The sequence below is a fragment of the Cebidichthys violaceus genome, unplaced genomic scaffold, assembly GCF_023349555.1.
Source record: "Cebidichthys violaceus isolate CVI_PGR_0920_01 unplaced genomic scaffold, fCebVio1.0.p SCAF_4, whole genome shotgun sequence".
Taxonomy (NCBI): domain Eukaryota; kingdom Metazoa; phylum Chordata; class Actinopteri; order Perciformes; family Stichaeidae; genus Cebidichthys; species Cebidichthys violaceus.
In genome coordinates this window covers 15,859,917-15,887,052 of record NW_027176594.1, presented here as the reverse complement: position 1 = coordinate 15,887,052, position 27,136 = coordinate 15,859,917, and the positions used below count along the sequence as shown (strand labels likewise).

Sequence of the window (27,136 nt, the reverse complement as noted above, 5' to 3'; positions counted from 1 at the left end):
TTGTTAAATTGCATAATGTGGCTGCAGTGGTTGTGTCTCTAAGATGTGGTCTCACAATACAAAGTCTCCCTAACAGAAATCAATTCAATCAACTATAATCAATCTCAAACTTTGGAGCACTCTCTATTCTGGCTGGGAAATAATTATATATATATATATATATATATATATATATATATATATATATATATATATATATATATACACAGTCGGATCATGTAACTGGTCAACAAATTAATTTCTCCAAATGAATATTTCTGTGTAAGCTGGTATTAAATGCATCAAAATGAATTATTGAAGCTTTTGTTTTACAGTAAAACATTGAATTGCTTTGCATCCTGATTAATATCATGATGATGATTTCCACTGTATCGCTCATTCTTGCTTTGGGTGACATTTCTTGAATTTTAGAGTTTTTTCCTGGGTGATCAAGGACTTTTCTTGCTCAATGACCATTTGATAAATGGAATGTTGCAGTAATTGAGCTTTTGACATTTTGGATACGGAAAGGTCTGCGAACCACTAGACCCCCGTGCCATCCCTCTTAAATGTTAAAATCTGCTGGTTTTACTGTTCCAACACCTTTTTGTACATTGTACAAGTGGATGAATTAATAGAATGGATAAATCAGTGGATACGATGGGTAAAAAGATAAAGACATGTCTGAATTAATAGTTTTATACAGTTCTTGCTGTTCCATATAGAGCTAAGATGTTTGATAAAGACAATCACAGCAGATGAGGTAATATCTATTACTTCAGTCACAACCACATTTTAACGGGATAGTTAAGACCAAAATGCAAAATACATATTTTTCCCCCATCATACCTTTAGTACAATTTATCAATCTTGATTGTTTTGGTGTGAGTTGCTTTGTTTTGGAGGTATCGGCCGTAGAGATATCTGCCTTCTCTCCAATATAATGGGACTATGTGGCACTTGGCTTGTGGCGCTCAAAGCGACAAAAATATATTTGAAAAATTCAACAGTGATGTTCCTTTTCAGAAATCATGACCCGATTACTCAAGATAATCCACAGACCTTGTTGTGAGCAGTTTCATGTAGGAATCATTTTCTTGTTCCTACATGAAACTGCTCACTGCTGTACATAATCTCCAAAATCAGAACAATCTTGATTGATAAATAGCACTGCAACATAAAATATGTATTTTTGATTATGGGGTGAACTGTACCTTTTAAGTTAGACGCAATGTATTTTTCTGGCACCTTTTCTTTTTATCTTTGCCTTAACATGATGATGCTACACTGAGGCACATATTGTCCCTGACTGTGTCTTTGACTAAGCTGCCAAAAAGCACTCAGTTTTGCTCACTTGAAGTCTGTGAGCCTCCATACTGTTACGTCCGTCTGTTCAGTTCAGCAATGTCCCACGGTGATAACAGTGACGAGCGTCACTTCTCATTATTTTCAATGTGAATTTCACTGTTGTTGTGCTTCCTAAACAGGCCACCAGGAGGCAGTGTATGACAGGTGAAAATCTATTGAGACAGTGAACCTGGTTTGCAGGTTAAATAGAGCTGTATTTCCTATTTTTTCCAAGCCAGTGTCATTCAAAAAGGAAACTCCGAATGAGTTTAGTTCTTCTGTCCTTTCTCTCTGAGGATTGATAAAGTTTCCTCAAACAGCTTCAGGGTCAGAAGCTCGGACCAGGCTGGTGTTCTGTTGCAGAACAAACATTGAACACACAGATGTCAGCCTTTTTTCCATTCATGTTTTAACGCTCCAATACATCACTAGGAAAGACACTCATTCAAAACATTATCTAGCGGCTCTTTGAAGTGTGAACACTAAAAAGAACTGGACATGAACGTTTTTTTTATATATTGGAGGAGGAAGAGGAGCTGAGAGAAATGGGAAAGGATCAGCCCTTTAGTCCCAGATAAATATACTCCAAAACACACACACACACACACACACACACACACACACACACACACACACACACACACACACACAGAGTTCCTCTCTCCCCCAGATAAGGCTTTCGGAAGTTGAAGTTTACATTGAGCATCTGGGGGAAGTCAAAGGTTAAAGAAGTTTCCCACCACTGCAGAAAGACCTTTGTCCTCTTCCGTCATCTTGCCAAATCCCACCACTTCAGTAAACAGTTCATTCACTTTCTCCTGTGTGCACTAAAACCAACACACTCCCGCATTTCAGCTGAACATAACATGTAAAAGCACATACAAACACACACACACACACACACACACACACACACACACTTCCTGATATGAGTTTGACAAAACAGCATAACTTTAGACAAACTCACACAAATTGCCTTTGTCGACCTCATCATTCACCATAAGATAAAAGACAAATAGTAGGATACGGGCCATCAGAGCCCGATGGAGCCAACTGAGATAACTTTTCGTCTCGGCTGACGTTATCTTCGTTTTCCGGGTGAATCCTCCTTCTTGTTTATCCAGATGTAAGACTCCGCTGTGGTTCCTTTATCCAAGTAACTGATAGGAAAATCATGTCCCTTGTCTTGGCAATGGGAATGAAGAAACCAAGCCACAGCACTGTGGGGCCTTAAAATGGAGAAAAAAAACATGAGTCATACAGTGTTTGTTTTATTCAGTGTAATCAATCAAACATAATTAATTAAGCAGACCTGAAATGCAAATGTCTTCTTTAACCAGACATACTAATTCCAACTGTGGGAATTTTCCATGAGTGAGATACTTTACTTGAGAAGATTTAATCATTCAGTGTCTTGTGACTCTGTGATTTATCTAAACAGCTATGAAATCAATATGCAGCCACTTAAAACATGTAAGAAATGCATCACTTTTTTTGATTTGTGTTTTCCAGTGCGCTAAGAGCTTAAAACAATTACATTTGTATTTAATAATGTGTTCAACTACTAGGTTTTCACATACTGAATAAGCCAGCCATCTGTCTTGCACATTATCATAGCTGATGCAATTTCTGTTGCTTTAAACTTGCGTTCATGTTAACCAAAGGGACAGTTACTGTAAAACAATTACTCAAATGTTTAGAATTATGTGAAGAATTATCTTCTAAGAATATGTTGCATACTAAACAAACTAAGATACATAATTTGGATGTGGAATATGTTGAAGTGCTCGTGTTACACTCACACCTTTATTGTCACAGTCCTCTGCCCTATACTGATAATTAAAACTATAATGTCATACAGGAAGATGATGCCTATATATAATTCATAGAATGCAGCTCAAAATGTAAACAGTATTAAGCATTTAAGTTCATGGCAGGTATTACATTTTGTTTGTTTTAACTGTAGTGTGGATGAAGAGTTGCTTTGCATGCTTTTTTTAGTCATTCTCTGGTTTTCTGTAACTGATATCAAAGCGAGTGTATTCACTGTGGAGCTGGTGTGCCACGGGACGGGAGACGGGAACACTTTATAATAACTACACACTATGAAGTATTAGTTCAGTATGAGTAAACACTTAATTCATCCTTTATAAAGCATTGATCCTACATTAACACTCATTAGTATACAATTCATAACAACAGCTATAAATGTTTTATTCTTGATTAATAAGCTCGTCTATTATGTGTTTGGTGATTATGTTTTCATACTTACTATAAATGATGGATTCACTATTTGTAAATTAAGTATTATATATATTACAAACAATTATTAAGGAGTTGTAGATGATTAATAACATCCTTTATAAAGTGCTAGTAAATGATTAAGAACTTATTTAGATGTGCATTATTCATGCATTTATATATATATATAATGATTTAGATATGCACTAATGGTTAGGAACTATGTTAATATATGCTTTATAAATGCGTATTAATACTGCAATTCATGATTAATTCAGGTAGTTACTATAGTAACTACCTGAATTAATCATGAATTGCAGTATTAATACGCATTTATAGTCCCTAACATTAGTTCATATCTAAATCAATATATATATATATATATATATATATATAAATGCATGAATAATGTACATCTAAATAAGTTCTCAATCATTTACTAACACTTTATAGAGGATGTTATTAATCATCTACAACTCCTTAATAATTGGTTTGTAATATATATAATACTTAATTTACAAATGGGGAATCCATCATTTATAAAGTATGAAAACACAATCATGAAACACATAATAGACAAGCTTATTAATCAAGAATAAAACATTTATAACTGTTGTGAATTGCATACTATTGAGTGTCAATGTAGGATCAATGCTTTATAAATGATGAATTAAGTGTTTACTCATATTTAACTAATGCTTCATAGTGTGTAGTTATTATAAAGTGTTACAGAGCAGACTGAAAGTGAGGAAATACTGAAAAAGAAATGTAGTTAACTGATATAGGGAATAAGTAATGGGTGTTGACTTTCATGGAGACCCCGGCGTAGACGTTAAAGTATGTTTCACACTGTATCAGGACTATCTCAAAGGCTGAAGGGATAATCCCTCAGGGTGTCTTTCTAAGACAGTTAAGATACTGCACAAAACCTTTTGCCGCTCCAACTATTGAACAACCTGTAGAGTTTGAAATGTGTTGATGACGAAGAGTTTGATTTGCTTACAGTACGTGATAAATGAATCTCATCAGTAAAGTAGAGAAGTATTACTATTTAAGAATAAACACCATGAAATAAGTGAATTTGGTCTTTCATAATGGGATCATCGGCAAACTGTTTATATTCACGCCTAGAGTTGTTTTAATGAAGAAGAAAGGTTCATATGAGGTGAGTTGTTCTCCACATTCTCTGCTAATTATGTTTGGCCCACTTGTTGGCTGATAGAGGACATGCTGGAATAACATGAATTGTTTTTTTAATGTGTGTGTGTGGACAGACAGATGGCCATTTGTGCCACAGTCCTACTGTACCATCTGCTGCTGAAACGAGTAGATGAGAGTCGATGAGGGAGCAGAGGGATTCTTGTGCGGGGGTGTGAGTCTGTCTGAAGTGAGCATGTGTGGAAAATGAATACTGAGACGGTGCAGTCTTGTCCCTTATGTTACACCAACTGCAACTGATTACGCAGTTGAGTTTGTCCACTAACATCACGTTGAAGCTTGTTTTTTTGACTGACCATGATATAGTCTATAAGTTTGGTCACATAGATCAGTGCAACAGATCCAATGTGACGCTGCTGTTTCTCCATGCTCCCAGTAGCTAATGGAGATGGATTTTGCAGCAATAAACAAAGCAGGGGGCAACTCCTCTGTTTGCAAAAACAAGTCTTGTTGTATAGAAGTCGATGAGAAAATGACCCTACTTCTTACATGATTTATTACCTCAGTAAACATTGTCAACATGAGTTTATGGTCTCATTGCTAGTTTCAAGTCTTCTTCAACACAGCATGATGTTCATTTAGTAAATGATGGTCCATTTAGAGTTGAACAGATGATACAGCAGGGTATGCTTTAGGGCGTGGCTACCTTGTGATTGGCAGGTCCATGTTTTTGTAATAATAAAATGTAATACTTTAATCCTTTGACAGTGTGTTTTCAGTTAATGAAAGTATTTGGAACATTTTTGGTCTCTTAAACATCTTATTCAGTGTTCAGTTGTACTTAGCTCTACCCTTGTGTGCCTTTTCTGGTTGCAAAAAACCATAGCTAAAATGTTAAACTTCAAAACGTCAGTCACCGTGACGTCACCCATTGATTTGTGGACTATGTCCATCTCTTATCTACAGTCTATATGTGCTATGCTAGCAGCAGCTAACCTCAAGCAGCGATGAGGAGCGGGTTACAGATGTCTAAGCCCATTTATTACTATACATCCCTAGGTTTTCTCACTTTCAAACTTTAGACCTAACAGACCCTGACTCAAGTGACATCACTTGAGGCAATTCAGCAGACTTCACGCTGCTCCCTCCGGAGCCACAAAAGGCTTTGTTCAACTTTTCCCACACTTGTAAACAAAAAATGGAGTCAAGAGTTCCCATTCAAGTACAAACTGTGCACAGGGCAGGTCTGCTTTTACTGTGTTGACTAGATTATCTAAAGAAATTAGATCACAATTGTACTCCAGCAGGACAGTTAGTGTAAAAACATCATGGTCCACTGAGCAGTGACTGTGATGCTGGAGTGTAGTTTCAGTACTATTTACTCTGTTTCCAGTCTGTCGGCTTCGTAGAAATTCAACTGTGCAAACTCTCATCTCTATCTCAGCTGAGAAGCTCTCAGATCATGGGGAGCACAGTGTAAAGATAAACCCAAAGAATGAAAAAAAACAGCTGTTCTGTTTAACCCTGCAGCAGCATTGGTTCAATGCAGGCAGAGGGGAGTCATACAGAACTTATGTGGTCATAATACCCTCACCTTTCTCATCCCGCAGATTAATGTTTCAGATTAGCCAAGTAAGCCTTGTGCTGCTGAGCTGATTGATCCCTCAGTTGCGAGTTTACAGGCAGCTTTTATTGAATATTTAAGGGCACTCATGTCTGAACTTTTAACACCTAAACACACTGAAAACAGAGACGGGATCTTCTGTCATAACTGAGGTTTGCAGTGATTTTTTTTTTAGGGTTAATAGAATATTACAGCAGCTTTGTGGTTTACGGGAAATTAGCTTCTTCGAAGAGTACCATCATCGGCGGTGGAGCCCGGAGGAGCTTTGGGTGAACTTTCCACCCCAAGCCTCTATGGCGTGAAGTGCTTCGTGATGCCATGCAGCAGACTGCAAACGTCACCCTCACTCAGTGGAAGAGGAGCCAGATGGAGGAAACACACTTGCAAGTGAAGATTCGGGGGAAAGGGCAAGTTGCCACAGATGAGTTCCTCTGCGTTACGCTTCTGGCAAACTAAAATCCCTTGCTGTTGAGTCCTGGCAAGCACATTGACTCAAAAAGATGCTGCTTCGTGATCTCTAGAAGTCTGCTTCCCTGTCCCTGCACAAGGTTTACATTATAGATAATTAGCATCATAATATAGATGATTCTGGGAGACGTGCAGCGGCCGCACAGAGTTTAATCACATAGCTCCTTCCTGTCTTCTCTTAGTTTTTGTTGCGTTGAGTCATCCCTGTCCCTCGCCCCCGCACATGTAGCGAGGGGCCAGGGATTCCCCAGAAGGCCGATCCCGTTGGAGTCGCCGTGTTTATTGTTCATCAGGGAAGGCTTTGACTCCGGAACATCAACAGAAATAGAGAGTACATGTTGGTGTGTGTGTATGTGCAGTTTGTGAGATTAGCTATTGTTCATTTTCAGAATAGTAAAGAATTTAACAGCAGCTGCCACAAGGCTGGGAAACATTCAGAGGTTTTTTGTTTTAGTCTTATTGAAGTTTTCCTTGTTAAATACTGCAAGTTAGAGAGGAAAAGGGCTGACAGAGGAGATGGCTTCCACTTGCAGTGAGATGGACAACAACCATGAGATGGAAACCCTTTGTGAGTATCTGTTTGGTTGTCTTTTTTGTCTTCGGGGGAGCTCAGCTGTTTTAGACTATCACTCTGCAGAGGCAAGAGGGACAACTGGTTTCCATTAAGGCCAATCAAGTCAAGGCACGATGTATCCTCCTCAGATGGGGATGTTGAAAATGGATGCACAGAAACATCCCCCTCTTTCTTTTCATTTAATTACAAACCTCTTTTTTTTTAGTTGAAACAAATCTTCTTACTGAACGCTGTTTTACACTTCCTCATAAAATCCTTGTGAGTTGAAGAAACAAGTTGTCGTCCCAGTGTCACTGTGGTTTATTGCTAAAGAAGCAATGCTTTCATTGCAGTTTAAAAAGCAGTGAGGGCTACTCGCCGTCTTTTTCAGTCCTTGGCGCTGCAGTAGCGCTCGGTATTAAGCAGTCCAGCTGAGAAAGCTTTGGTGGCTTAAAAGAGACACAAAAAAAACCACTTCCCCATAAACAAACTCTCTAGGCCTCAACAATCTACCCAGTTTATCCTCTTTGCAGTAATCACTATGTAAAAATTACTGAGTTTTTACTCTGTACGGTAAAAAGATGATGAAAAAGCAAACAGGGGCCTGAGTTATTATTGTAAACTTTAGGGGAAATTTACAAGCTGCAGGGGAATAAACCTGGAGGAAGGACGTATTTACTGTCATATATATATATATATTACAGATTCACACATTTGTACTGTTAATGTATGTGCAGTGGTTTCAGTCAGAGGGGGGAGGAGGTTCAGTTCTGGAGGCCACTTTAGGGTGCTGAGATAAACCTCCTCCTCACTCATCACACACATGCTGTCTCCATTTGCACAACAGGGGAGTAGAGCAACCACTGCAAAAAAAAAAAACACAACAGGAAGTCTCCAACAGACCCAGCTATCTCCCTGTAGACACCCAGGCCAAGCCAGATGTTCTTCCTCTTTGCCTCGTCTCTCTTGCTTGTCTCTTCTGACCCCTCCTCCTCCTCCTTCATTGCTATTTTTCTTTGCCTCCTCCCTTCCTTCTTCCACACTGAGGATGTGTCACCAAGTCCCTCGGTCAGTTGAGTCACGGAGGCAACTCTTTTAATCGGCTCCACATGTGCGCTCTGCCCTGATTTGGTGGCCTTGCAGCAATCGGCCCCGGCCTCAGGGCCAATCACAGAGCTCCCCGACGGGGCTCACGGCGAGCCAAGTCACCGCCGCATTTTCTGTCTTCGGTTTCCCCTCCAGCCCACGTGATATCATGCTGCCAAATGTGAGTGTTTTGAGCCCAAATGGCCGCTGTGTTTGAAAATAAATAAAATGACGAAACACAGCTAGAATCTCTTAAATTATGTTTTGCAGGGCCGAAGTAAACTAATGACTTCACTGCGAAAGAATCTAACTCAATCAGCCTTTGGTAAAAAGATGTGGAGGGACATTTTGATATTTCACTCGTACAGTGTTTTTCTGAAATCAGTCAGTGAAGAAGTGCCTGTTCTCTTATGACTATGAATGCATACACATCACAAACACACATATTGTGTGTGTCCCTGCCTTTGAATCACCATGCTTGGATTGTAATTGAAGTAATTTCCCATGAATCTTTTTTGCTCAAAGCTGCTTTTTAGGCTCTCAGGAAGACTAATAAAAATAACAGCAGACCTCTCCTTTAATCTTTGGTTCCCACAAGAGGAAATGGTAACTTCAGTCACTGGTGGGTCATGAATGTCACTGACAACATTGTTTACTGGAAGCTATATGAAAAATGTCATCTTTGCTGAAAAGAGATATACGGCGGGAATGTGTCAGATTTTTTACATATTTTTTTTTTTTACCCAGAACCTCCAAAAGGGTGCTCTTCAGGCCTGCAGGGCGGTAAAAACATTCACTTTTTGCCCCGTTTCCATACTGGAGACGATTTAATGTCCTGATCTTAAGCGTTTCTGCAGGGAATCTATGGATAAACCTGCTAGCTAATAAAATATTGACAAGCCGGAGCAGTGATAGAAGCTGAACCAAGGCCCATCAAAATGTTTAACTTATGAAGCCAAGAGGCTTTGGATGAAAAATGAATGTCTCGCAGACCAGAATATATTTGCTAGATACTGACATGAGATCAGTTTATCAGTCTGGACATGGGAAATTATTCTACACTGAGAGTCAGTTGTGTAAAATGATTCTAAATGTATGACATTTTTCTGTGTTGAATCAAGCCAGTGAAAACTGACAACAACACTGAATGTGTTTCAATAGTGTGCTGCACCAATTAATTACCTGATACAAGTACATATACACTGGATGTATTCTCGCTTCTGTACATTTACATTCACAACAAAGCCAAGTATGAGATTCAGCTGCAGCTTTGACAGGGAGGAAGAAATTCTGCTGAATGTTGTGAACATCTCTCTCAGGCCCTCAGTCTGTATGCTGATGTAAAAACGAAGGCACAAATAAAGCACTCTCTCTTTCCAGTCAGTCAACATCAAATCCATTTTATTACTAGAATCTTTCTTTAATCATGAAACTATTCTTAGACAACATCTTTAACATGTCGACATTATAGACTTGCAGTCAGCGGGTTGGCGGTGATAACTATGAATCCCTCTGTTGTGGGTGTGCTGGGACACAGGAAGCACATACATACTTCCCGAGAACATTTGGGTTTTGGAACCACTTTCATCCATTTTGCGGCCAATGTTGACCTCAGTGCAGCTCGATTTGCTCATGTTGTTGTGAGTATTTGATATTCCTGCAAGCGGTCAGCAACAAAAAGGAGAAAATGAAGCTTAGTTTAGCATAACGACTGGAAACAGGGGGCAATAACTAGCCTGGGTCACTCCAAAAGTAAAATTCCTGGAGTCTTTTTGTCAACGTGGGGTTGCCAGGTAGACTGGTTACTAGTTACTAGTCACTACACACACACACACACACACACACACACACACACACACACACACACACACACACACAAATAGTCATTCATTCTAGAGATGCTGGTAGGAGTTTTTTATTTTTTTATTTTTTATTTGAACAGAGTGCTATTCGCCTGCTGGCTATAGCTTAATGTCCAGCATAAAGACACGAGGGTGGCATCAATCTTCTGATCCAACTCCAAGCAAGAAAAATGAAAAAGCATATTTCCAAAAATGTCAAGTCATACCTTTTTAAAGTTTTTTTTTCTTATCTAAACTTAGCAATGTTCTGTTTTAGCCATAACCACAGTTTTGAGGGTTGGAGATTCTATCTGTGTTTGTCAGAGAGAGAAAGAGAGCGCCCTGGAGGCTTGAAGAAGGGAGATGACCAAACGCTTTCAGTGCACACACACACACACACACACACACACACACACACACACACACAATCCAATGCTCTCCTCTGTGAAACAAGGCAGTGGGAGGGAGAGAGCAGATGGACACACACAAGGGCTGGGAAATGAGAAGCATATTACCTCTTGTCTTGTGCAAACACACACACACACACACACACACACACACACACACACACACACTGAGAAAATAATGAAAATAAATGTTCCTGTATTCTGACACTAACACACTCTCCCGCTGCCTTTCATTTTGATCAAACCGCACACACAAACACACAGCATGTATCTCCAGTGGGTTTACCTAATCGCACGTGGCCTGAGATAGCCTGCTGTATCCACAATGTTCCCCATTCACTTTCTCTTGAATGAGGGGTGTGGCTCCCCAGCCTCTTGGGAATGGCGGTCACGTGAGTGAGCTGTGGGGGGTGGGGGGCGTGGCCAGGGGGTGGGGGTGGGGGGGGGGGGGGGGGGGGGGAGCAGCAGCAGCAGCAGCAGCAGCAGCAATGCTGCCTCACCAGCTGGAGCTGTGATTGAGAGAGGAAAGGGAGTGCAGGAGAGGAAGAGAGAGAAGAGAAGGAGAGGAAAAGGGTTGGGTGAGTTGTTGATTTTCATGTTTGCCGTATGCTTTCCTGTCTTACAAGCAGAGCTGCGAATGCTTTTGGCAGGGAGGAGATAAAGAGGGGGTGAAGGGGAGAGAAGCAGAAGAGGTGATCTGGCGCCCTGAGGCGGTTGGTGTCAATGTCAGTTAGCCAGGTGTCTCGTGTATGCTGTGTGAAGTTTTGAGGCCATGAGGTTGAGTGTGTTTCTGGCAGGAGATCTGTAGAAAACCTTTTTTACCATTTCTTTTATTTTTTTCTCTCTTCTTTCCCATTGTTCAGCCATTGGGAAGAGTTTTGGGAGGGGGGGGGGGGGGGGGGGTCAGCACAACCACTCTTAACTCTCCTCCTCCCCCCTCCCCTCCTCTCCTTTTCTTTCCCCCTTCCCCTAACCATTGTGTCTTCAACTCTGGAGCATGCATGGCTAATCAATCGGCCATAATGGGACGGAGTGTGGGCCAATCAGGATAGCCTGCCATCACTCTTTAAGGTCTCTCTCTCTCTCTCTCTCTCTCTCTCTCTCTCTCTCTCTCTCTCTCTCTCTCTCTCTCTCTGGTAATGTTTTCTCCTTCAGCATCACATCAGACGGAGTTTTCCAGCCCTCACTTTGATCCGGTGCAGTGGATTAGCCAGGCACTGATGGAGCCAAGCTGTTTTGACGTGATTTTAGTTTTGACCATTCCCCTGTGTCTGCCTCTCCGTGCAGTTTGATGCCAAGTTCAAGGAAAGTTGAGGAGTCTTGTTTTCAGTTTGGGTCTTTCTCTCCCACAGAGGAATAGTAAGAACTGCTCTCATGCTCTTAACTCTTTGTCAGTTTCTTCTGCTGGGAAGAACATTAGGTTGGCCAGGTTAGCTTTAATCTCCGTTTTCCTCACATGGTCTTCTTTTACCCAGTTTGCATTACGGTTGCTGAATAGCTGCTTTGTTGGATGCTGCAGCCAGAAAACCCAGTGAAGTCTTGGCTAAAGTAACTTTATCAGACATGTTGTGGACATATTCGCTTTGCACCTACCAGCCACCTTGCATTTTCAAAAAACGCACTTGGGTGCTTCCCTCAAGTCCCGCAGCAGCGTCCAGCAGAGCATTAATGAATTAAGAAGTGCATTTCCGTATTTATTTTCCTCGAAAGTAGTCACCCTGCAGTGTCAGTGTGCTGGAGCTTAGCAACACACTACATACACGATACCAGAAAAATTCCCTGATGCTGCCTCGTATCTGATTTACATAAAGCATTATTACAATACGCTTCACAATAGGCGCCAGTTAAAACCACTCAGCCATTGTTTGTGTGTTGCTGATCAGATTAGCTCGTTGATTATGAGTAATTCAATCACCGAAAGATAAACACTTCATTAGGATTGTTTGGGACCAGCGGCGTGAAATAAATTCAAGTTAGTTTTCTTCTCTATCTGTCATTGAATTCTTGATATCCTATCAGTCAAGTCCTGATATCATTTTCATGAAATCTCAACTGCTGAAAAGAGATCTTTGAGCCGTGGGTGCAAAGTTTTCAAACCCGCTTCTTCAAAGGGAAATCAACCCCTGCATGGATTGAACCTGTTGCTGTTGTTCAGTACACATTTTTTCCCCCCATGTTTTTTTTTTTTCCCCCCAAAGAATTTGCCCTGAAGGCAGCGTAGTTGAGAGGAGGAGAAGCGTGAACATGTTTGACAGTAAACATCCAGACTGTCTAAAAATATGTCCCCACATCGCAGTACGTCTTCATCGTCCTCCGGCTGATTGTATCCATGTGTATGTAATCGCATGTGGTCTTGTCTTCGCTTCCTGTTCCGTCAGCGAGTGAAGAATGTAGTTCTCATGTAATGTCGCTCGTTTTGGTTTTAACTCATCTGCACATTGAAGTAGAAAATGACTAGAAAACAGTCTTTACATATACATATTACAATACAGAAGTTGGTCAGACACCTCTGGCACTGTGTATCACTCTAGCTGCCCACAGTGGGAGGGTGTTTTTTTCTGATCTACATGTATGCCACAGAAGGGAGGAAGTCATACGTGTCACATCCTGTTAGGGGGGACAGGTTGTGGGCCTGCCAGCTCTGGGGGAGTTGGAGGGGAGAGGGTGGTAAATGCCAGTCTGTGGTGTCCTCAACTGCAGTGCTGTTGCAGTATTATGACTCAAGCAAGGCATTATGGGTCGTCCGTCGCAGCGTCTTTTGATTCTGGGACGATAATGTGAAGTTACAGGAGTTGGTCTCTGGCTTGCACAAACACAGTTATTTACTTTACACTCAGTTGTTTGTTCTTCAGAAACATAACTTTCCTCGTTTGTCGCTTTTGCATCCTCTGCTACTCCTCACGGTGCGAATCGTACACAGGAAAGCAAAATGGTGATCTGACAAGGAGACCTAATAAGCGATGTATTTAAGGACAACTCCTCACAGTGGGGCGACTGTGAGAAGAAAAAAACCAACAACTTCAAGAGCAGAAGTTGGCTCTGAACAGCGCAACACTTCTCATTTCCTTTTCATTAAGCGGCGTCCACCGCTTCATACTTGGCGGTTGTGTGATTCGCTGCACCGAGGGCTTGTGCTTGGTACCTTGTACCAGTTCCTCTGCTGCAGCTGTGGATGAGTCTGCGGCTCCCGTTTCCCCATCCTCGTTTCTCAGTAGTGTTACACGTTTGGTCGGTTAGCCTACAGTCGGTTAGCCTGCCGTCCTGAACAGCAGGCTCTTACAGTTGTACTCGGCACCTCAATGACCGCTCTCGCTGTGTTGGGTTTTGCTTTCCCCATTCTCCGTCTCTGCTTACAGCTATAGATCCAAACCGTGCTCACTCATGCTGCTGTTGTTTTTTTTGCCCATCACTGTTTTGTGGCATTAATCTCATCTCTCCCTAGTCATGCCCTTTACCTCAATGACCCCTCCTTCCACAGCTCTCTCTCTCTTTCTCTCTACCTCTACCTCTCTTCTCACTCTTTCAGTCTTTTTTTTTTTTTGAGGCTCTTTGGGACAGGTCATTATCAACACCACCAGTAGAGAGCTGTATTTCAACACCGAGCAAGCACCATCTGCTTCGCTCCGCGTTCGGGGCCAGGGGTCACATTCTCAGTGGGCCGACGTGAGTGACGAGGCTGAAAGATGATGTGGGCCAGTGGCATTCTTCTTCAGACCTTTTTTTTTTGTGCCGACGTTTGTTTTGTGTCGGCTGCAGCCGTCATCGACCTCACCAAACCTCATCATCTTACACGGCGGGGAGTTGTTGCGGTGGAGAAACACGTCTTTTGTTTTTTAAACCGCAGCGTTCCTTGGGTTTCTAAGTACGGATGGGGGACTGAGTGAGAGGGATTTCCTCTTAGATGTTAATGACAGGCCTGTGCGACCCTCCTCCATCCTCCCAGCCCCCTTATGTCGACCTCACTCTGTTACCTACTGTAAACACAGTGCGTCGTCTCCCTCAAACAGAACGCAGTGCTGCATTAAACTAGTGGCCTCTGCCCCCTTTTTAAAAATGTGCATACACTTGGCATTGAAGTCACCCCACTAGGCAACAACTGGCAAATTATATTGTAGAGATTTAGGAGAGACTTGTTTTTTTTTTAAGCACTCTTCAGACTTGTAGTTGGCCCAATATCAGATCATTAAAGCAGTAGACAAAATAATATTAACGCTTCTTGGAGAGGGTAAAGGAAATTTTAAGCCGGCACAATAAATCTCATTTGTTAGCGCTGCCACAATATAGCATCATGTGTTTAAGGTTCCTGTGTTTGGCTGATGCTGTCATTGTTTTGACATGAATACTTTCGCTCTTCTTTGACTAATGCACCTGAACGATCACCTGATTTGGCCACAGATGAGTCATGTCTTGTGTTTCTCTGAAGACATGTACACCAAAGGGCGACAGCCACGCCTCAATACACGGGAGCTGACAAATGCAGCTGCTTGGCGTCAAATTCAATATGGGCCGCCTGAAGCAGTGCTTGCACTTATGATTGCGTCAAAGTTATTGTCTTTGAAGCTTTCACATTATTTCTAAGTGTTTCCAAGGACTGAGTGGTTTAAAAAAAAAAGAAGACAATACTAGTACTAATACCAGTACCCTTTAAGAACTCTTCCTGTGAAACATATATGTATTGCTTTTGCCATCTGAACCTTTGTTTCAGCAGATTACAGCTAGATATGCTCTGTGGGTTTAAGTAATCTATTCGCTCTGCACAACAGATTGTGTGTCTTACTGTCACAGTTGGGGGTAAGTTCCATTGTGGCGGTACTCATTATCAGGAAAACAAGCAATTAAATTAGCACTGGAAATGGTGGTGATGTGCTTTAAATTTAAATGAATGTGTTTTAAAGTGCTTGTGTCCCAAGGTGAGAGGGTGTAGTTCTCATACTGTAAAACTACTCCATGAAATTTTTAGATGGTGTTAAATTGGGCATATGTTAATCCTGTATTCCTGTGACACACTTATAACTGTCAGTCAACTCTAGTGCATAGAACTTCTTTCTGGACCTTCCATCAGGCTCAGCCAGACTTCAGCAGGCATAAAACTTAACAATCTCTTAATTTTTTAGAGGGAGCCACCAAAGCACCAGTGGAAGTGTCATCTCCGGTTTAAAAAAGAGAGAGAGGGAAATCTACTTGCATAGACACACAGAGACACGCAGGAAAGGGAAATATGCAACTGAACTGCACCAGGGCAGAGACTCTCCTCATGGGAGCCATGTTTTTCTTCTTTCTTTTTTTAAATAACAGAGCTTTCAAGTAGCAGACAGGCTTAAAGAGCTGTCAGTAACGTTCTGTGTGAGTAGAAGAACAGACATGATGCCTTCTTCTCCCAAAGCACAACCCCCTGTGACTGGACAGCTTTTGAACATATGCTTAAGACAGACTGAAGACAGGAGGGGGAGGGAGAAGAAAACCAAGTACCTTGTACCTTGCCACAAAACAAAATACAAAATATAAAGTTTTGGGTAGATTTAGGTGTCCGACAAAACTTTTCATCAAAGGGCAGTATTGTTCTGTAGAAGTTACAACAGCATTACTTATGATCCATATATGGTACACATTTTTAACTAATAGATATCACCATGAAAATTCCCCAGTTGATTAGTTGCATTAAGACACTTCTTTTTTTGTTAATAAGTTTCCTAAATTTATTAATATCTTCTTTTATCTTGTATTAATATATGTTAATATCTTATTAAATATGTGCTAATTTTCACACATTTCCAGAACAGAAATCTGAACATTGGATAACGCCAGTTTTTTTTTATAAAGACATTTTGGATAGCCCTTTGTTTCACTCACTTTGTTTCAAATCAGAAAAATACTGTCAACAGTATAACATATATAAGAATATAGAAATATGAATTATTAGAATATGAATGATATATAATAATACACCTCTGTAGAAACCTTCAGAATATACTGAAATGGAGATTTACAGGTCAGAGTGAAAAAACTAATTTACTTACATTAACACAATTGTTTTTGTATTGCAATATGCAAATCATATTCTAACAAGTCATTATCTAATACTAACGTTTGGTGCATTTAGGAGAAATCTATAGACAAAGAAATTTAAGTAAAATAAACACCTAAACATGTATTTTGGATTTGCTTTTTCTTTTCACTAGTCTGTAGGAAGACATTTTATGAAAGCAATAGCCAGAAATCTCAAAATTGATCAGTGCATATAAAACAATGTTTTGGACATAATGTGAAGTTTGGTAGATTTCCTTTATACATTTGAAAGACTGAATCTCTCAATTTAGTTCCTGATTTAGCATTCTGATGTGTGTCAATGCAACAAAGATCAACTCCAGGTTCCAGCTACAAAGAACACAATAAACTATATTTAATTATCATGGAGATCTCATTTCTTATTCTGCATGACAGCTGCGAGATTTTCCATACTTTTTATTGTAGAGGTTGAGTGAAACATCATCGCAATCTGTGAGAGGAAGTGTTTGAATCCAGAACTGAAAATAAATTATGGTCAACTATAAAGTAGATGTAGAGCGTCAGTCACCAACCACACTCATTTAAACAGTTTGACTCATCTGCACTAATTACAAGTTGTGCATGCCATGAATCATTTTACTTTTTGTCTCCTTCACCCCCTCCGCTTTCTTTCCCTTTCTGCAGGGTTTTTTACTATATCAATATTGTCAGAACAATAACATACAAAAACCTACTTTCTCATAAAATCTCAAGCCGGGCTGAAAAGTGGTGAAGTGGCGTTTCGAAATCGAAGGAAAGTGAATTTCTTTCGTTTTTAAGAGTCCACTCAAGAAGACAATGAAGGCTTTGTTCCAGGCATCGGCGCATTCAAGTTTCACTCTGCGAATATTTAATGTTGAATTGGATGAGATGTGCCTGATGGGATTTTAATGAAAGGCTTGAGAGGGGAGTGTTGAGTTATGCGTGAGTCTCGAGTGGGAAGGGGATTCTCTGTTACAGCGAAATACAAAACTGTATCTGATCGGAGGGGAACACTTTGTGTTGGTTTTCCAGGAGGATTACATTACAGGTCAGTTTTTAGGAAGCGGGTTTGATGCCTGGGGATGGTGGTTATTGATATCCGTCAGCTAAATATTTACATGTTGCATACCTCTAGAAATATTAACATGATGTATGACTTCTCTGTGAGGGCTGAGGTCAGACAAGAATGCCGCCTGAAAGCAGTTTTGTGTTTCCTGGTCTGCACTGCGCTATGCTGGCGTGCAGGATTAACAAGAATAAAATGTCGGACTGTAAAGTTTTCCAGGGAATCTGTTGAGCACTCTCTAACATTGAGACTGTACACTTTGTCACTTTTGTCCTGCCTACAATAATGCAATGGTTACAAGAGTATTATTGTGATTTTGAAACACATTTTGAAGGAAATTAAAGCAGCTGAGGGTGAGATATTGGACTTTTAGTCCCCAGTATGGTTTTGATCCAAAACTACTGGATCCTACAATTACCTCAAAGCCCTTCAAAATCTCATTCACGAGCCAACTTCAGATCACATTCATGAGCAATTTGTCTAATTTCAGATTAGATTTTAGAGGAAACGGTGCATAGTTACAAAATAATTTCACTTCAGGTTAATAGCAGACCACCTCAAGGTGTCACTCAGAGAGAATCAGGACATTCTGATGTAGCATTCCAAAATTAATGCTGCTTAATGCAGCATTTTTTTTATTAGTTTGTAACGCAATCTTTCTGGATTTCACTGGTTCTAGACAGGGCCATTCGCGTTTTCTGCGTCAGCCACCGTAGTTGATGTAGAGAAATTTCAGTTGGTTGCACTCCGCAACCTCACCACTAGATGGCGACGAATCCTACACACTGCTCCTTTTATAGCAACAAACGTTTTTAATCTGGATGTTGTCTCGCATAGCTATGTCCACACTGTTATAGCGCTTGAGAATGGTCCATCAGAGCCCTTCAAAATTCCGGACTAAGGGAGGCGTTAAGCGTAGGATGCAGTGACGGTGCCCTTGCAAGATAGATAGCGCAAGAAGCGGAGGATTTTCCACTCTGAAATGGGCAATGGCAGGCCTATAAGCACAGTGTATACATCCTGTGAGTCAGACTGATGCGGATGTAAATGCTGTGGTTTTGTCTACTGTGAAGTCCTCGGCGACAAACAGGAAACTACCATAATGCAGATAAAACAACCAACAGAAACACATTTTTTTGTTGCTACTGTCTCCAACATGACAACCACCTGTGGTCTTGTCTTTCAGTGTGTTAATACACTGCAGACCCTGAATAAAGAGCACAGTGTCATCTTCAGAAATCTAAAGATGCATATAAAAAAATGCCAATGATGAAACTTGAAACAGCCCTCAGTGTTAAGTGCCCTCATTTGAAGATGAATGACTAGAGTCCTCTCTTTGATGGGATCTATCCATTCATGCAAAGGACAAACCTGAACTTGTCTCCATTCATTAAACAAAGCTCTCTAATCATAAAATACCGCTTTTGCATGTCATGAGGCAAAAGAAAGCAATCTTCAGCCGTCTGCCTTTTAATACAGTTATTTTCATTCGGGTCAAATGTGTTTTCTCAATGAGGGATATGAGGTTCATCGATGCACCTGTTTGGTCCTCTGCACAGGTCCGATTCCCACATCATTCATTTGAATGAAATGTGCACCCCACCGACTCACCGTGTCTCTCCCGTTTAGGCTTCAGTTCGCTCTTCAAAGGGAGTTTATTCCAGTGAAGTCTCACATGTCTTGTTCTATTTTTAAGGCGCCCGGTCTATCTGGTTGGAGAACCGTTAGGATCCAACGGTCGAGGCCACTGATCTGAGTCATACGGTACTGCCTGTAATGAGGTTACTCATCCAGAAATGTAGCTCGCCGCGGCGAAGGTTATCAGCGCTGTCTTTGTGGAACATCATAACGCTCGAATGCGGATCTGACTCATGAGGAGACACTTTTGTTGTGGATGCAAATGGCAAAACTGTCGCTCTGATACATAAGGGGCATAAATAATGATTGCGATTGCTCCTGGCCGACCCTTAGCCCTGAGAATGAAATCATTGGGAAATAATGTCAATGAAAGTTAGAATGCTCAGCTGGACTGTTCAAGAAAGAGAAGTGAATGTCAACGCAACAGGGTGGTTGTCAGTGTGGGTAACATTTCTGACTCTCCCGGTGCTGCCGTCTTGTTCTTTCGTTTTCCGTTGCATACAGTTCTTGTTACTACACCCGTATGGTTGCTTCTGCTACAGTGTGACTGTTTGTCTACTCTTAGAGAGCAGCCGTGTGAGGCAGCAGATTGCTCAGGGCTTGGCATTGTCACTGTGCCCGGGAGGCATTTTTGGCTGCAGACCTGGAAGTATGTCATTAGAGCTAATCTGCATTCTGTCATTCAAGAGGCTACTGATGCAATTGGGGCTCAATGTAATAAGAGTTGAGTGCAGGGTCGGCCAAATGACACTATGCAAACATTTGCAAACATCTCACAGGCGAAAGATAAATCGATCCAAATACCTGGGGATTACTGTATCGCTTTCCCGAGACGCTGTGTTTCTGTGTCGGGTTTCTTGAGGACAGCGACGCTGCACAGATCAGCTTTAGTCCACCGGGATGAGGCATTAACAGGAGGTTCACGTTACAGCATGGATTAAACTATGTCATTGTTTTGTTTTTTTACTGATGGTGGGGAGTGGGGTTTCTTATTTCTCCAAGATTTTAAGCAATGGATTTGTTGAGTTTTAGCCAAGCCACATGTGGCTTCACATCCCAGTTCATCTATGACTGTTGAAGGTGTGGTTCCCTCCTCATGGTAGCTTGGAGAAGGAAAAAAAGGGGTATTGAGTTCAGAGAGGTTCAGCTGACTGTTTTTTTCTTTTTCTTTAAAGGTGCAATATACAGGATTCAGAGCATTAGGCCTGGGCAATGTGGCAAATATCCTCTATCACGCTATGCGTAATTTCATAAGTTGATAACAATACATATCACTGTATAGCATATTTTCTGGTAATTTCGATAAATAGTTTATATGAAATTACCACATGGTCTTGTATACTCGTTTGTGAACTAAATAATATTTAGTTTTGATTTTTTTTCTCATTTAATTAAAAAATAATCAGATTTTTGTCAGTATGTGCTTGTTTTTGTCACTTTAAGAGACAAAATGTTGTATCGCGATATCCCGATATAGGATTTCATCACAATATGATTCCATTAAAAGACACTAAATTATCATATTGAATCATCACCCAGCCCTATTTAGCAGCTGTTAGCATCGTTAGCTGTGAGCCGTCAGCTCAGCCGACACGATGTTGCGATCCGTTGCGAGGCAATCGAAATGCCAATCCCAATCTGGTATTTAGCACCTTTAATGGGTGCAGGTGTGTTAGGACGGTGAGATTGTGCTCCAACACGTGTGATGTCTGAGGTAGAAAAGGCTGTGATTATAGAGTACACATTCACATTGTTTCATTAAGAGGTGGTTGAACTGAATCTTTTGATACCATCAACTTTCAACCTCCCTCATGGTGTAAATGTGTGTTTCTGCTTCCTGTGAGACAGGTGGTCCCAGTTGTGCCCTCAAATTAAAAGCACCCACAGTGATTATTAGCAACACCTTTCCCAGGACAAAGTCACAGAGAGCCAAAGAGGGCCTTTTCTTTGTTTCTTTGTTTCTTGGTGGATAGCCTGTGCTTCATAGCTGCAGTAAAAGCTAGAAAATGTATACTCTTAGCGAGATCACATGCCTCTCTACCTCCGCCTCACACTGTCCGTCTTATCTGAGGGCCCAGGAAGGCGAAATTTTCCGCTGTCATTTGTACTGCATTCAAATCCTTATCACCAATGTTGCAAAAACATATTACAGGCAGTCTGTCTCTGCCATATGACAGACAAATCAAAAGCATAAAGGCTTCTATGTTCTTCAGCAAAAAAAGATTACAGATGCTGGAGCCTTGAACTCTCACTGTTATATGAGAAAACATAATCGACCCAAAACAGAGCCTGACTCCATCGCAGCTGCAATATACCGTACCAGTATATAGTCAGGACGGCTGTCAGGTTCAGGTGTGTGTGTGTGTGTGTGTGTGTGTGTGTGTGGTTTGGAGTGTCTGTGACTGCAAACCTCACACAGACAATACCACAAGTTTCTGAAACGCAGCACAGGAAATGTTGTCTCCTCCTACATTGAGAGAGAGTGCGCTGCTGCAAGCACATACTAGCACTTTTGGCAGAGCGGAGTTGTGTTGCAGAGGTGCCTTGGCACACGCGGCCTTCGTCTTCTACACAGCAATCTCCTCCTTAAAGCGAGGTATAAGCCGTGATTTGTTAGTTGGCAGCGCTTTCTCCCCACAAGGTCTGTTCATTTTGTCTTCCTAATTCTTTTAAGAGCTCCAACTCTAATTTCCAGATGTTCTGTTTTACTTTGGTCACAACTTCTACATCATGTATTTCTTTAAATAAAAAGAAGCCAGAATTACTCTCGAAGGCTTGTGCGACTAACATGAGGTAGTTGCTAATCAAAAAATGTATGCAACATTAGTGGGCAGATGTGTGTCTGTTCCCATGTGATTTACTGGTGAGTTTTACAGTTGGCTGCTTGCACTGGACTACTGGGAAAACAATTCTCAGCTGAAGCGTTATGGGAAAATTTATCTTGTTATGTTATGTGTGCATAAACATCTGCACATGTGTCTCCCTGCTGTTGGGTTTTTGGCGGACAGTGCAAATGACAGATTAACAACTTCTCAGCGTTGTCTTGTACAAAGAAGGGCGCTCATGAATGTGAATTTAAAAGCCTGGTGTATCCTGTTTCAAACAGGAAATGAACTGCTCAGATCAGTATCCTCGCACCGAGCTTTGTGTACTCGGCAGTTAACATTATTTCACATGCATTTGTGTACAGAGTTATGCGGTATCTTTTTGCAGTTCCTTTGTATTACTAATTTGTACATTGCATCCCTTAGGGTCAGAGGTCAGTCTGAGCCACAGCAACATGTCGGAGTCCGCCAAGCCCCACCACCCTAACCCGCAAGGAAAGGGGGAGAAGAGCCATGGCAGTGACTTCAGCTACGTGGGCATCGATGCCATCCTGGAGCAGATGAGGAGGAAGGCCATGAAGCAGGGCTTCGAGCTCAACATCATGGTTGTTGGTGAGTCTGGCGTTCACACATTTAATAACAACGTTTCGAGTCCCAGTGAGACGGAAGTTAGAGCGTCTTCAGCACACGCACACCTCCCATTGAGGCTAGAAGTTGCAGATTGATTGATTGGATGGATGTCATGATATTATTGGTTGAAATTGGTTGGTTCTAACTTACGTGAGACCTTGTCATATTTAGTTTTATAGGAAGAAAAGATGATTGGATTTTGATAAAATAATACAAATAAATTGATTATTAATAGCAAGGTTAGAAAAACATATTTCATTTAATCTCGACTTCAATGAAAACAGTCCAAAAGTTTCATCGTTCACCTGCAACTTGGAGAACATATAGACACTCAAAACACACACAAAACACACCCAGAACAAAAGCCATATGGGCAGGATATTTGCTCTCATGTTCCAATTTGGAAAAAGAAAATCTCAATGTCGAGTCACTTCAGAGAGTGTTCAATCCCCTTGACTTTTCCTACTTTTTAACCCTGACCTTGTCTCCTCTCAAATTACGTTCATAAGCTGCTAATTTGCAGTTTCAAATCTCTTATTTATGCTTTAGTTGCAATGAGTAATTATTAAACTTGAATTTGAAAACATGTGCTATCAATGCTAAACAATGGCATATAAAAGATATTTTTTATGAGAGTTATGGTCACTATAATGTATGACTGAAAATCTGTGGTATGATGTAAAGATTAGCTTAACTGCTCCCATCCAGCCTGACCTTGAGCTTGATTGGTGTTAGATCTAAAGTCTAAACTGAGACAAATGTATCTGAGAAGACTTGAGGCTGTAATTCCTTCCAAACGTTTGCAACAGTTATTGACTCGGTCATGAATTTAGCGAAAAGATAAGAAGGTAACCACCTCAAACATTTTCAACGTCGGCAGCACCGACACAAAATGCAAATCACTGCACATAAAACAGGATGTCGTACACAGCATGCTTAGTTTGCAGATTCTCTGACATGGAAAACACCTTTCCATTCTTTTTCATTACATTCATCATGAAGCTTCTCCTCAGCTGTCCACTGATGAAGTTAAAAAGAAGAGAAAAGAAATCAAAAGCATGTGTGTGGTTCTACTGCAGTTTGTTAGCAAAGAGTCATGGTGCCTTCCAGAATTAGCTCTCTTATTTGTGTGTCAATGATGTAACAAACACACACGCTTGAGCGCACTAAAGGATGCTGTCAGGCTGAGAAAGTGGCACAATGATGGCGATTACTCTGACAAGCTGAAGCTCACAGTTCCTGAGAGAGCAGCGCCACGCCACCAGTTGTTGTAGATCCCACCATCGAGTCCGTGCACACACACAATTATCCATGAATGCACCTGTGTACGTGCATGCAGCAAGGGGCGACCTCCGGGTCTGAATAGTGAAGCCAATGCAGAAGGGCCTTCAACTTGCTTTCTTTCTAATGGCCATTCTTCTGGTTGTGAAAAGAAGTCTGATCGTATAGAAGTCTATGAGAAAGCGACCTTACCTTTCACTTGATTTATTACCTCAGTAAACATTGTAAACGTGAGTTTATGGTCTCAATTGCTAGTTTCAAGTCTTCTTCAATACTGCATGATGTTCATTTAGTAATCTATGGTCCCATTTAGAGTCAAATAAACCATAAAACAGGGTATGCTTTAGGGCGTGGCTACTTTGTGATTGACAGGTCGCTACCACTGTGTTGTCTGGTCTGTTTTCATCTTATGACTTCAACCCTTTCACAGCCTGTTTTCAGTTCATGAATGTTAATTGTAACATTTTTGGTCACCTAAAAATGTCTTGTTCGGTTGTAGTTAGCTCCACCCTCTCGTGTCACTTATGGTCGTAAAAGAACAAGATGGCTACAGCCAAAAACCAAGATGGCGACATCCAAAATGCCGAACTCAAGGCTTCAAAACATCAGTCCACAAACCGATGGGCGACGTCCCGGTGATTTCTCATATACATGCAGTCTCTATGGCATGCAGGCATGACCAAACGTTTGCACATGTTGCCATCAGAGAAAGGAATGCCAGAATGTTATCACACACTGAGATGCAGATTACTCAACAAGAATATGTGTTGAAAAGCGTCGGCTACGAGTTATACGCCTTGGTGTTTATGTTTGGATCATATTGGCATGGTGGTGGTTATAGAATGCAGTTAGTCTGATTTTATACCCCGCGGCGCAGAATTTTGTGCACAAAGCCAGACGGCATGTGGGCACAACTCCAAGGAGGACTGATACTGTTCATCACAAGAGACATATTGATGTATAGATGTTGGAGAGTAAGAGTTTTAGTGAGAAATGAGCGATATGAATTTTATATCTAAGATACGCACTTTATGTTGCTGCACATTTCTACAGAACGCCGACATGTATCTACTTGTAGGGCTCCGACACCTCGAGGATGAATTAAACTTATGTCATGAGATGATATAATACTGCGTTGTGTAATGATACCCTCACACTCTGCACCCCGGAGTAGAATACATTTAAATGTTCACAATAGAAAAGAACAAAAGAAATTCGTGAAGGGATTTTTGTTTGCAGGACGGAGCTTTGACAATTAGAACTACAGCAACGTATCAAGTTCTACTGGGTAATGCGTTGGCAGATACTTGACTAACAACTCATTGGAGTCCTGTTTCTCACTGTAAGGCCAGTATTGACCTGCCTTTAGTGCCGGGTCTATAAAATCCTGAGAAAAATGTCTCAGTTTATTCAGCTTATTAGATGTTTGACTTTCTTTTTGCCACATTCTAAGACGCCGGGGTTGCATTCGTGAACTAAGAATAAAGAATGCCAGTGTAACAGGATGGAAATAAAAAAAATAGGGCATCTTTTGGAGTCTAACAAAGTTTCCGTTTGCCAACCGAGTTGTCCCTCTGGTGTCGAGCGAGTTACGTGAAAGGTTACAGCAGCCATGGTTGATTGTGTTCTCCTCTATGAGATACATTTGCCTAATCCCTGCCCTTCAGCCAGCTGAACTTTACGATTTCCACCACGCAGAGAGGGCAGCCAAGGTGTGTGTGTGTGTGTGTGTGTGTGTGTGAGAGAGAGAGAGAAAATGTGTGTGTGGGTGAATGATAGCCACTCAGTAATGAATGTAGAGTGTGTGTGTGTGTAACAGAAATGTAGAGAGAGAGAGAGAGAGAGAGAGAGAGAGAGAGAGAGAGATGGAAAGGGCTGCCCTGGGTGTCACAGAGGGCCCTGGCAGCTTGGCAACGCTCCACACGCCACGGTGGATGTCCATGGGGACCGTGAACAGAGGGCGACAGAGAAATGTGGAGGGAAATGAAACGAGAGTGTGCTTGTGTGTATCTTTTTTATGCAAGACTTATTCAGTCACAAAGAATAACATTTTTCAAAGTTTCTTAAAGGCACAGTGTGTAGGAGTCCAGCGGTGTGGTTGCAGATTGCAACCAAGTCCAACCAACAGCTCGCTCCTCCCTTTCCAAGACTGCAGTATTGTGAGGCCGCCGAGAGCACAGAGCCGGTCCATACCATAACACTAGTTTAGGAACAACGGGAGTCGGACGGCGGCTGGCGGTTCGACGGTTTGGCACTCTGCGGCTAACGTTACCGCAGTTTCACAAGCGTGTAGGAGAACTTAGGTGGCCTTCAAATAACGTAAAAACCCAAAAGGCTCTCTTTAGAGCCGCTGTTTGGTTTGTCCGTTACGAGCTACTGTAGAAACATGACAGTGAGACATGGCAGACTCCGTGAGGAGGACCTACTCCCCATGTAGATATTAAGGGCTAATTTGAAGCGAACGAAAGCACTTTGATTCTTGGTACTTGGCTAAAAGATAGCTAAACACTGTGCCCTTTTAATATTTTGAATTTACCAATTTTTATATATTTACTTCTTCCACTGCATCTGGTTGTTTAACACAAGTAAGCACAAACAAAAAATGTCATGAATATATGTAGTCAGAGCTTCTGGAATTTACTCCCTGCAGACTTGTCTTACTGGTTTAGTGTTGTCATCCATCTTGAAATAGTTAAAAATGGCCTTTGACTATTTGCTCACAATCGTGTGTGTGTGTGTGTGTGTGTGTGTGTGTGTGTGTGTGTGTGTGTGTGTGTGTGTGTGTGTGTGTGTGTGTGTGTGTGTGTGTGTGTGTGTGTGGTCTATACAATACATCTGTCCTCTTGGCCTCCACAGCTTGCCTGTCTGACCCTGCAGCTGTCCTGCTATGCTCAGGGTCTATTGACCTACACACACATGAACATACACACACACAATGTACAATCCATGCATCAGAGATGATGTC

At 41.4% G+C, this 27,136-nt stretch overlaps 1 protein-coding gene across 7 annotated transcripts in view; it reads left to right on the top strand.

Annotated features, from left to right (window-relative positions):
- The window catches only part of LOC137884726 (septin-9-like), a 77,371-nt gene that overhangs the window by 37,439 nt on the left and 12,796 nt on the right, over window positions 1-27,136 (top strand). For 4 of the 7 annotated variants that reach the window (XM_068726694.1, XM_068726693.1, XM_068726695.1 and 1 more), the window contains one exon: window positions 22,687-22,872. In XM_068726694.1, coding sequence (XP_068582795.1) covers window positions 22,687-22,872 — 186 coding nt within the window. Of the gene's footprint in view, window positions 1-11,203; window positions 11,283-21,961; window positions 22,077-22,686; window positions 22,873-27,136 lie in introns of those variants that run through there. The other 3 variants (XM_068726697.1, XM_068726696.1, XM_068726698.1) reach the window with 3 other exon arrangements.